The following is a 13117-nucleotide window of genomic DNA, read 5'->3' as shown; positions in this document are numbered from 1 at the left end:
TGCTTCCCGGACAATGTTAGGAAGATTGTTTCAAAGTTTTGGTGCTAAATAGGAAAAGGATCTACCGCCAGCAGTAGATTTTGATATTCTAGGTATAATCAACTGGCCGGAATTTTGAGATCGCAATAGACATGAAGGACTATAATGCGTTAAGAGCTCACTCAAGTACTGGGGAGCTAAACCATTTAGTGCTTTGTAAGTGATCAGCAATATTTTAAAATGTATGCACTGTTTAAAAGCACCCTTAAAAGCAATTTATGAAAATTAAATTCCTTCTTCCTGAATCCCTAGACATTAAATTATGGGTTGTTAAATTTCAAAAGGGTCCATCAAAATGATATAACCAGCCATTGTTTAAATATATTAAATAACTACAAATTAAGTAATAATAGAATAACAGTCGGGAATTAAACTTATTTCTGTAACTCTATTCCATCTTCTTATAGAATGTTAATACCAATACAAATCCTTAACGACAAAGTGAAGTTGCATTGGGCATATTCTTGAACCACATACAGATTAGGGATGGGTCACACAAGATGTGTTTTTTCAATCAAAAATCAAAAATCAGCTCATTATGAGACAGATTTTAAGTAGAGGAATTTCAAGACACAACTTTTCCAATAAGGTTACAACAAGCAGCAAAACATTTCTATCACATTTTGTTTCATTAATATATACTTTAAAATATGATACTGTTCAATTAAAATCTTATTTTTTATTTCTTTAGCTTTAAATAAGTCTTATGCTCACCAAGGCTGCATTTATTTGATCAAAAATACAATATTATGAACATTAATGAACAGTTTTCTATTTTAACATATTTTTTAAATATAATTTATTCCTTTGATGGCAAAGCTGCATTTTCAGCATCATTACTCCAGTCTTCAGTGTTAAATGAACCTTCAGAAATCATTCTAATATGCTGATTTGGTGCTCAAGAAACATTTCTTATTATAATACATTTTAAAAACAGTTTTGCTCCTTAAAGTCTTTTTGGAAAGATATAAGATTTTGAGAATTAATATAATACACATAGCATATGTAAGAGATAATGTAGAGCGAGGCGGTTGTTATAGCGAATACAACCCCGACAGGCTGATCAGGACCCCGACGCGATGCGTCCATAGCAACGCTCTGTTTTTCATGGCGACGGTGTGTTATACTTAGCAGCGGTCTGTTATCAAGAAATAACAGACCGCATTCTACATTAGAATTCAACCAAGCCATGTAATAAAATATAATATAATACAATATAATATTTATTATATAAGTATAATTAGATCCCTGCATTTTGTTGTTCTCCAGACGGTTTTTGAACACAGGAGAACGAGTCTTGTGGGAACGACCCACTAAAAAATCCAGCCTATGGGCTTCCTTAGTTCAGTTGTTCAGGCATACCATCATTATTTCTGAAAATATCTAGAGGTGCACATTCCTACATACAATACCTTTACTTCCATTACTACTTCCATTACTTCCATTACTACCTCAAGCCATTTTTCATTCACACTCTGCAATTTTCAAGTAGGAGATAAGCATGGGAGGAAAATGCTCACTAGCTAGGCCTGCATGTGTGTGTAGTTGCTGATTGTGTGTCTGCAGTCATGGATTTGAGGAAACTGGTTGGAAGAAGTGTCAAGCTTGTGTGGCTAATCCCAGAACTGACAGTTTCTCAAGCACTCTGTAAAAATGTCACCCCTTTCCTCCCCTCTCTTCCCAAAGACTTTCTTCCCAACCTGTACCTGGAGTGACCTGGCTCTACCCAGCTGGGGCTCGACCCCAGATGCAGGTGAGGGAAAGAGATCAGAAGTGAGCAATAGACCCATTGTTCTGGACCCAGAGCCTGAGCCGTGACAGGGGGGAATGGGTGCGATAGGGGTAGGAATGCTCTAGGATGAACGCACATCAAAGAACTACAGGCAAAAGGCCGGAGAGGGAGGCGTTCTGCGGACATGATTATAGGTACCGAACTCATTGGAGATAAGAAAGAATGAGAGGTTATTGTTGCGCTTGATAGGTACAGGCATGAGATCAGTTTTGTAGTTTCACTTATTAATGGCAGATGTCAGTGAGAATGCAGAGGCCTGATCCCAGATCAGCATTACGGGGATTACAATCAAGATAATGTGAGGGAGCAAAGGCTTTCAAAACCGCCAACTGTGTTTTTCATTTCCTCTGCTGCCCTTCTATGGGAAAGAAAAGCCAAACTGTAATGTTTTACTTTATCCTCAACGCACAGACCATCACCTGCAAAGAAACATGTATGTGTGCCAACATTAGTGGTACCATTAAAACATTTTTGGTATAAAAGACTAGATCACAATACTGAATATTATGCAAACAGCAGAGCACAATTTTAATAGTACAACATTTTTGTGTTAGTAATTTCTTCAACAGAGATTTCTTTTTGAAATAAAACAGTGGATTCTTCAACATAGTTATATTTATGTGAACAAATGTGAGGACCCCGTATAGTCTTCTAAAGATAAGATGCTATCACAAGGTTAAAAACCTACAGTGGGTACGGAAAGTATTCAGACCCCCTTAAATTTTTCACTCTTTGTTATATTGCAGCCATTTGCTAAAATCATTTAAGTTCTTTTTTTTTCTCATTATTGTACACACAGCACCCCACATTGACAGAAAAACACAGAATTGTTGACATTTTTGCACATTTATTAAAAAACTGAAATATCACATGGTCCTAAGTATTCAGACCCTTTGCTGTGACACTCATATATTTAACTCAGGTGTTGTCCATTTCTTCTGATCATCCTTGAGATGGTTCTACACCTTCATTTGAGTCCAGCTGTGTTTGATTATACTGATTGGACTTGATTAGGAACACACCTGTCTATTTAAGACCTTACAGCTCACAGTGCATGTCAGAGCAAATGAGAATCATGAGGTCAAAGGAACTGCCTGAAGAGCTCAGAGACAGAATTGTGGCAAGGCACCGATCTGGCCAAGGTTACAAAAAAATTTCTGCTGCACTTAAGGTTCCTAAGAGCACAGTGGCCTCCATAATCCTTAAATGGAAGACGTTTGGGACGACCAGAACCCTTCCTAGAGCTGGCCGTCCGGCCAAACTGAGCTATCAGGGGGAGAAGAGCCTTGGTGAGAGAGGTAAAGAAGAACCCAAAGATCACTGTGGCTGAGCTCCAGAGATGCAGTCGGGAGATGGGAGAAAGTTGTAGTAAGTCAACCATCACTGCAGCCATCCACCAGTCGGGGCTTTATGGCAGAGTGGCCCGACGGAAGCCTCTCCTCAGTGCAAGACACATGAAAGCACACCTGAAGGACTCCAAGATGGTGATAAATAAGATTCTCTGGTCTGATGAGACCAAGATAGAACTTTTTGGCCTTAATTCTAAGCGGTATGTGTGGAGAAAACCAGGCACTGCTCATCACCTGTCCAATACAGTCTCAACAGTGAAGCATGGTGGTGGCAGCATCATGCTGTGGGGGTGTTTTTCATCTGCAGGGACAGGACGACTGGTTGCAATCGAGGGAAAGATGAATGCGGCCAAGTACAGGGATATCCTGGACGAAAACCTTCTCCAGAGTGCTCTGGACCTCAGACTGGGCCGAAGGTTCACCTTCCAACAAGACAATGACCCTAAGCACACAGCTAAAATAACGAAGGAGTGGCTTCACAACAACTCCGTGACTGTTCTTGAATGGCCCAGCCAGAGCCCTGACTTAAACCAAATTGAGCATCTCTGGAGAGACCTGAAAATGGCTGTCCACCAACGTTTACCACCCAACCTGACAGAACTGGAGAGGATCTGCAAGGAGGAATGGCAGAGGATACCCAAATCCAGGTGTGAAAAACTTGTTGCATCTTTCCCAAAAAGACTCATGGCTGTATTAGATCAAAAGGGTGCTTCTACTAAATACTGAGCAAAGGGTCTGAATACTTAGGACCATGTGATATTTCAGTTTTTCTTTTTTAATAAATGTGCAAAAATTTCAACAATTCTGTGTTTTTCTGTCAATATGGGGTGCTGTGTGTACAAAAAAAAAAAAAAAAAAAAAAAAAAAAAAAACCTTAAATGATTTTAGCAAATGGCTGCAATATAACAAAGAGTGAAAAATGTAAGGGGGTCTGAATACTTTCCGTACCCACTGTAAATCCTCCAGCCACATCCATTTGTCTACACTAAAGCAATGGTGCCCCAAATACCCCTTAAACCGACCCTGAATGCAAACTACAGTAACAATGTCAGACTTTCATGGCCATGGAGCTTGTTCTTCACTCATACAAACACACAAAACATATGCAAACACACATTCAAAATCACTGCTGCTGGAGTTTCAGTGTTTTAGCCCAGTCTGGAAAGGGATAGTACAGTAAGATGTGACGCCAAGATGGGCATCACTTTCCTTGCACAACATAAATACTGTTTGCTCCAGTGTTGTGACCCAAAAGTCATCGCCATAACAACCCGTGAATTAACCATGAATGCTCTTCATCTTGGGGCAAGGTTTGCGTGATGTAACCAGGCTGTGCACCCCACATTCCTGGCCTGATACAGAGAAGCTTTGATGTGCTTTGAAACAGGGGGCCATTGTGCTAAAATCTGGCCTGCATTTTATCATCCATCACACACCAGAATACCAAGCCGTAGAGCCACAGGGGGTCATTACATAACGCAAAATAGCCTACACACAAATCTTGGACTTCTCAAAATTCAGAGCTTGCTAGTGATATAAATAATATCTACACCACCAAAATCTGCCAGACCCTGGAAAATGCATGATGCGATGTCTTTTCATCCCTGTCTCCATTGCACACACACACCACTATAAGTAAGTAGATGATGGAGACAGACAGTCTCCAGCTCCTGTTGCTTTCTGGTATTGATTCCAGGGAGACACAGGGGTCAAACCAGAATGATGTCTTATGGCTCGTCTGGTGTCTGGTCAACTTGATTGACCAGAGGTTTCCCACCCACACTTCACCTACCTTTGGATGTACATGCATCACTGGAGATTACTGAAAGTCATTTTCACCACAGTGTCTTTTGAACCACATCTCAATTATGTATATGTGTATTCATGTATTTGTTTATTTCTTTATGTGTGTATGTACGTATGTATTTATTTATTTGTATATTTATTTATTGCACAAAGTGGTCTGCTTTCGGATAGCATGTTAGGTATCCTAAATACAAACAGTTAAATAATATTTATTTCATAACATTAAAGCTTTATGACGCACACAAATATTTTGTTTACAAGTGATTTTTCGGTTTACAAGTGAACTTTCAACTTGTAGATTGTTTTCTTCACACATTTTATCCCTAGAGCACATTGACTCTAATGTCTCCTTGGTAAACAAATGCATGTGCACAAAAAATCTATCTATCTATCTATCTATCTATCTATCTATCTATCTATCTATCTATCTATCTATCTATCTATCTATCTATCTATCTATCTATCTATCTATCTATCTCTATCTTTTTTATCATAGTGAATGTCGAAAGTAATTTCTGACTCTGGTGCTATTACATTTAACATGACAATTGAAAGTCTCAACGTTAGATTATGGTGTGTTTGGTGAAGAGCATAGCAGCATTGATGTAACTGAAACAACTTTTTAGCCCTGTTCGCACGGGATAAGTATTACCTGGTGAACTTTAGTCATTTGTAATAATTGCGGAGGTTGCCTGTGATCTTAATCCCGTGCGAATTGGCAATGTCTGTAATTCGTAAAGTAAAAATTCTCCTGCAAATGACCTACCATATTTCGGCGAACACGGCGAACATATATATATATATATATATATATATATATATGGCGGGGTCATATATAATTTTTTTCAAGGTTTTTGTTTCCTGTGCGCTTTTTTATCCATCTTTCATGAAGAATGGAGGCTGCGTTGGAGTGTTTTGATAGTATTTTGGGTGCTGGGTCATATCGCTATAGGCTACCGCTACACCATATAACTATACAATTTGCAGAAAGAGAAAGCTGAAAACCATCAGAAGAGCACTAACAAAAAGATTGATTAGATGGAGATGAATGATTAGCAGCATGCGGTAAGGAACATTCTTCTGTTTAAGATATTTCATACAGCTTGACCTATAACGACAAGACATTTCCAAGCAATAGCCTATTGACATCATATCCGGGAGATAAGTCAGTAAATTCAAGTAAAATCACAGGCTTCGCTTATCCCGTGCGAATGCGCCACACGAAATTCAGATGTGGGTGGGTAATTTCTAAATCACACGTGGTCACCAGATAATACTAATCCAGTGCGAATAGGGCTTTAGTCAACAAAAAGTACACAACAAATGACTGTACAAGTATAATAGTTGATATATAGTAGTCAGCGAACATCAAATGACCACATAAGCAGCAGAAAATGGCTAACAGCAATCTGTTAATAGCTAGTATGCTACATTTGTCCTTAGCCTGAGGGTGAGACAATTGAAATGCTTTGCCCCAACAAAGCATCTATTTTAGCCAGCAAATGGTCATGCATCCATAAAGGAACGAAGAGGTTTGTTCTAGATATATATCACTCTTGTAATAATCTTTAATCATTTCCAGACACATCTACAGGTCTCTGTTCTGATAGTCTGACTGAATAACATCTGCTAGTGCTTTAAACAGATCCAGTGCTACCAGTTGACATCCTTTGGCGGGAAAGCAAGGTTGTATGTCTTAACTTGACTCGGATTTACAAAATCTGATAAACGTTTTTCATAACCTTTAATAAGATTTTTCACTTTGATAAATTGGTGAGAAACAAATATTGAAAACATTAACTGAATATCCTAATATTGGAAACAGCCATATATAACATTATCATATCATATCATATTCTTTCTTTTTTTTTTAACATACAGTTTTGCTTTCCATTCTGTATACATTTTTCATCGCTTCTACCGCTTAATGTAGGCTATGATAATAAAACTTGAGATGATGTGGACTTACCTGCTCTGTCTTTCTCAGAAAGTACAGCAGAGGTCTGAAAGAAAGTAAATAAAGAAAACATATTTTGAAAATGACAAGGAAATACAATAAGATTAAAAATAAGTTATTCCAAACCTGTATGAATTTCTTTCTTCTTCTTTTTTTTTTTCCGGCTGAACACAAAAGAAGAGATTTTGAAGAAGGGTAACCACTTCCATAGTGTAATACTTCCATAGTATGGAGAAGAAAAAATACCATAAAAAGTCAATGGCAAATGGTCTGTTTGGTTACTGAAATTCTTCAAAATATCTTCTTTTGAGTTTCATTTTTGGGTGAACTATCCCTTTAAATCCCTAAAATACATTTTATCATGTCTGAAGGTCAGCTTAGATTTGAAATTCCTGAAATTGAATTCAGATGTTTTATGAATTCATATTTCACTTTTCATCAGGATCCAGGAAGGACCAATACAACAGTTCAGTTTCACAATATAACTCTATAAACATAGTTTGCATTTCAAACCAAGCCAGTATAAACTAGCCTACCACCTGTCCCTGTGAGTAAAACACTGTGTGTTTGTGTATGTGTTCATGCCCACCAAGTGCAGCTGGCCAAGAAATAAGGCCATTTGTGTAGCCTCTTCAACCTTGAAAACACCCTCCTCCTTATGAACCAGATACAAGATACCCCCCAACACACACACACACACACACACACACACACACGCACACACACACACACACACACACGCACACACACACACACGCACACACACACACACACACACACTGTTTTTATGTTTAATTGGGACTTTCCATGGACATAATGATTTTTATACTGTACAAACAGTATATTTTATCCCTTTACACTAACCCTACCCCTAAACCTACCCATCACAGAAAACTTTCTGCATTTTTTACATTTAAAAAAAGTATCACTTAGTATGATTTATGTAATGTATAAATCTAATGTAGGGTTTACCAGGCCACACAAACACAATTTTTATACTGTACAAACTGTATATTCTATCCCCCAACCCTAAACCAACCCATCACACAAAATGTTCTGCATTTTTACATTTCCAAAAAACATAATTTAGTTGGATTTATAAGCTGTTTTCCTCAGGGGGACCAAAAAATGTGCCCACAAGGACAAGGATTTTTGATATTACCATCTTTGTGGGGACATTTTTTCCTCATAACGTAGGGTTTACCAGGACCACACATACGCGCGCGCACACACACACACACACACAGATGAGAGAGAGAGAGAGAGAGAGAGAGAGAGAGAGAGAGAGAGAGAGAGAGAGAGAGAGAGAGAGAGAGAGAGAGAGAGAGAGAGAGAGAGAGAGAGAGAGAGAGAGAGAAATGTATGCTTACATATACTCTAAATGCCTGATAGTCTGTTTTATCTTCATATGACTGAATGTGATTATCCATAATTTGTTAGATCATGTGTGTACTTACTGATAACGCTGATAAAAGTTTGTTTTTCAACAAGGAGGGTATGAGACAAAAAGAAACCGCTGCATAGTTTTACCATGTCGACACGTCTCAGTGGAGAACCCAAATGAAAAGTACCAAAAAAGTGTGTCTAAGTGATTATTTTAGCCACAGCATTTTGCCTGGAAAAATTATTAATCTGCTTTGCAAAGGCAATAATATACCTTCCAAATGTAGCACATTTGTGGATTTGGTTAATGACCTTTGCAAAGGCTCTACCTGTGTTTAAACAGAAAGTTTTGGCGGGACATAATGAAGGGCTTTAGTTATGCCACAACAATAAGCCATGGTTTTCCATACTATGCTTGTCATGCTAGTCAGATGCAGGTGGTAGTTTGTGGTGGGACATTTTCATTGCTGAGAGCATCTGATTGGACACAAATCTACATAGTGTAGGATGAGTCATCAATACTGTTTTCCTAGAAAGGAGAGATTAAAAAAAAAAAAAAAATCAAACTGCTGCATGTTTAGGGGCATGTATTGTATTTACATAAATTGTTTTGTCAATACAGTATTGTAATTGATAGCTAAAACTTATTTTTTATTATTTCTAAAATATAAATATAAATATTAGATGAAAAACTTAAACGTAAAAATAAATAAATTATAAATTACAAATGCTGCCTTGACTGACTGAAATAAGTTTAAGCTGAAGTAATAAAACTAAAACTAAAAGTAAATAAACTAAAGCCACTTAGAAATATTAAAACACAAAAACTAAAGAAAATGACAAGCACAAACAAAATTACTAAAATGTAAACTAAAATGAAAACTGAAATTACAAAAAATAAAATCGAATTCAAGTTATAAATAAATACTAAAATAATAATGAATAATACTACACTGCAATAAGAAATAATACTAAAATAACACTGACAATAGCATATATATGACCTCAAAGCTAAAAGACATGAACAAAAAGCCATAAAACTCTAATTTTGATTTAACGGGGCCTCTAAATGACTCTTTCCCGAAAGAGCAATGGCTATTAATAACTGTTCCTTTGTTAGTTATTGTTCATTATTCATTTGTGTTGACTTTTTAGTCAGACAGAACAGGAATCTCTGTAGTTCCAAAGGAATGTCGGGGTCTCAGTCTCCGGGTGACCTTCATCCACAGAACTCCTGCTCTGTCCACTGATCTTTGACCTTGTGTAATCCCAAAGTCCCTGGAACAGATCATACTGACAGAAACACCTCCATCATCTGCCTCGAAAGAACGATGCATCCTGTTATATGAAGAATGTGGCTTTCTCCTAAAAACATCAGACCATATTCTTCTTCTTTATCTATCTCTTTCTTCTGTCTTCTTTCATGTTCTATCTCTCTCGTCAATTCCTTTATTGCCCTCTGTTATCACGCTGTCTTATTTTATCTACCTTTGTTTTTTTGTTTCCACATTCTTTCTCTTTTGTTAACATACCCTCATCATTGCGTCCACCCAATCCACCCAGCCAGATGCATGCTGGGGATTATATACATGTATGTGAGGGGTGCGAGTGGCTTATCTAAGGAGTGTTATCTAAGGAGTGATTGTGATCTTTATGGACACAGTGTGCCTAAGACATTCTAAAATCACATATCTGCCATCGTTTTCATGTTAGTATCGCATATATCCCTGTTATCTTCATTGCAAAGCATGTACATGACTATAAAGAGATATGGAAACATTCTTAAAGGGTAACTAAACCCTAAACCAACTTTTTTTAGTTAATGATCTGTAAGAATGGGGCTTTATTAGTGCTGTTCATTGATTCGAGTAACTTTTTTGGCATTTGGGTATAAAGTGTTTTAATTCTACAATATATGGTGTAAAAACGTCTGAGTGCTGCCCTCTTCAGGTTGAACGGTAGCTACTGCAGTTGAATTTTCCTATTGGATGTTTGCGGTGGTACGTGACGTAAGCGGTGGCACGTGACGTAAGCAGGTTCCAGCTCACCACGCCCTTGGTACGAGCTACCACGCCCTTGGCGGTATAAAAACCATCTTGTTTAGTCAAGACCACTGTCAGGAGTTGGAATTGCGAGTATTGAAAACGATCAGGATAGAGTAGAAATGGGCTTCTCCACACAGCTCGCGCTGAAAAGCGACGCAGTGCCAAACGCTGCTCCTCCTGCATGGACTCCACCACCGCAGCGGCGTCTTGATGTGAGTGATCATATATATTTTATTTTTAATCACAATTTATGGTTAGGCTAAAGTTAATCCTCTGGGGTCGACAAACGCGCCGGCGCATTTTGCTGGATTTTTTCACACAGTGGCAAAATATGAATATGCCTGCAGAAAGCGCGTGCTATTGACATCAACTCGATAAAACTCACCAGATGCATGTACTTTACGTCGTCTTGCGACCCTGTGAGGAAGTATTTATTTTCACTCAGACACTAGCCCCATTCTCCCTTGCTGTTTCGCTAGCGTCGTTGGATGCCGATCGCGATGCGGGAGTTAAGACCGCAGTTTGAGCCAGCGGCTCGAATTGATATGGCTCTGGCCCTGTGTCCACAAACAATTCACCCTCCTCCACTTCAGGTGAAGGTGGGGGAGAAAAGTCCTCGACTTCAAATGACAGCTCTGTTGCAAAGCTACTTGCGTCACTCCAGTCACTCTCCATTTTAGAGTCTGACAGCAGCTGTCAATTAATCGGTCACTGCGGGTCTCAGGTGCACGCCCCCCCGCTCAGCCCCGCCCTCGGTTCGTCCCCTCTTTCTCCGCTGGGGTCTGCCCACTTTTCCAGCATTTTTCAAATATGGCCAGTGGGTGGAGTCAGGCTCTGACCAGGGGTTTAGTTACCCTTTAAAGGATTTTTGGTGTGAATGATGAGCAAATGTTCAAAGGTGAAGTGTGTATCTGTGTAATATTATGTACCTCTAGTGGCACCCAATGGAATTGCCAAAAAATAATTCCTTTGCAGAAATGCAGTAATTTCCTTAAACACAAAGTTGGTTGGACAAACTGATAGTCCCGCCTTAAAGTCTCACCATTGGTCGAGTCATTAGCCCATTTCACACATATAATCTTTATTGTTGATCATCCCTTATGCCTGTCATCACAGAATTTACCATTATTTTGGTGCTGATGTGTGAATGGTATCTTACCGGTAAAAAGCCGGAATGCTGTTGCTTGTGTGAAGAACAGCATATTTGTGTATTTACCGGTAAAGTCATTCTGGTAATTTTACAGTAATTTACCGGGATTGCTGTGTGAAAAGGGCTATTGTTGCAATTGGACTGGTCAGGATTTGGCTAACTTATAGCTTTGGCTCAAGTCATGTTGTAATTTCCATAAATAAAGTTCTGCATGCATTTGAATCGCTCTTGTGGTACTTTGATGTCAAACACCTATCAGTCTGCACAGCACCGCTTCAAGTCAAACACACTTTAAATCTCCAGTAGTCAGGTGAAACAGCGGCCACGTGGTACAAGTCATAGCTCTCAAAGAGTTTACATTTTGTAATTACAAATTACAAAATTACAAAAAAAAAAACTTTTTACAGTTCAGAACTGTTACGGTAATTACGAGATGGCGTGAACGCACCATTTCAATGCATTAACATAAAACTGCACACTTCACTTTTATTACCACTAATTTCTGAAATGCTCAATAGACTAAAGACTTTTCCTCTCCTTAAAAGATATTCTACCCGACAACACTATTTTTCCATAGCTGAGAACAAATCCACCCATTGCATTCCATTCCTTGTTGATGGAGCTGATACTGAGGTTTGGATAAAGAATTGTCTTGCACCCAATCTGTCTAGGGAACACACACACACAAAAACACTGACACCAATACACACATACCTGAAAATGGTTTATCTGAATCACACAGATACACATAAATTGACATAATCCGTATAAAAAAAAAAAAAAAACGATGCTGGTTCTCAGATTTACGGCTAAATAATGACCTTAGCAATGTTAGCTAACAGCAAAAGAGTCCCCCATGCTGGCACACTGAGAGCTATCAACAGTAAATCACGCATAGCCTACATACACATGCACGCCAACACCAACACGATTGTAAAATATAGCACAAAAAATACCTCAACGTGCATTAAAAAGTCCACAACCCGTCAACTCAGGTTTCGCAACCATAATGTGAAATTATGAGTCTGCAAATACTATGAAACATGATGCAGTATAGAGAGTTAGCCATATTATCATAGTGTGACTGTGACCACCACAGCAACACACTCTACATTCCACTATGTGTGGGCCTGTTGTTTTCTCAAATTCACAGAATCAACTCAAGGCCACCGACAGTGAAATACTATTAATACTTCGGAGAACTTCTGGCATACTCAGAATAACTATATTTGAGTCAGAGCACTGTTATCATGTGCTATCCCAAACACACCACCCACCACCCTCATACGAGTGGGAAGATGGTTAAAATGAGCTCAGAACAAAAGAAGAAAAGATGGAGAGGAAGCAGGGAATGAGGTGGCAGAAAATTAGGACAATGTGATAAATGAAATGAATACATAACAGAAAGAACAGCAAAACAGACAAGCATCACTATTACTATCTCTCGTACTTGTGGTCTTACTGAAATTACTTTCATGCGGCCTTTTGAAAGTGTAGGCTACTATTACTTTTACAAGTGATCGAACAAAAGATTCCCATAGATTTACATTGAAGAAGAAACTCGACCAATTTCAGCCAACTACTGTAGCAGTAAGT

The 13117-nt window shown here is 38.5% G+C and overlaps 1 protein-coding gene across 1 annotated transcript in view; it reads right to left on the bottom strand.

Annotated features, from left to right (window-relative positions):
* dlc1 (DLC1 Rho GTPase activating protein) overlaps positions 1-13117 on the bottom strand; it is a 134095-nt gene that overhangs the window by 89433 nt on the left and 31545 nt on the right. Inside the window, exon 6 of the mRNA XM_084402152.1 lies at positions 6956-6989. Within this exon, the coding sequence (XP_084258278.1) occupies positions 6956-6989 (34 nt within the window). The remainder of the gene's footprint in view (positions 1-6955; positions 6990-13117) is intronic.

The sequence above is a fragment of the Rutilus rutilus genome (assembly GCF_951802725.1).
Source record: "Rutilus rutilus genome assembly, chromosome: 2".
NCBI classification, from domain to species: Eukaryota; Metazoa; Chordata; class Actinopteri; order Cypriniformes; family Leuciscidae; genus Rutilus; species Rutilus rutilus.
This window is presented reverse-complemented; position numbering and strand designations above follow the sequence as displayed.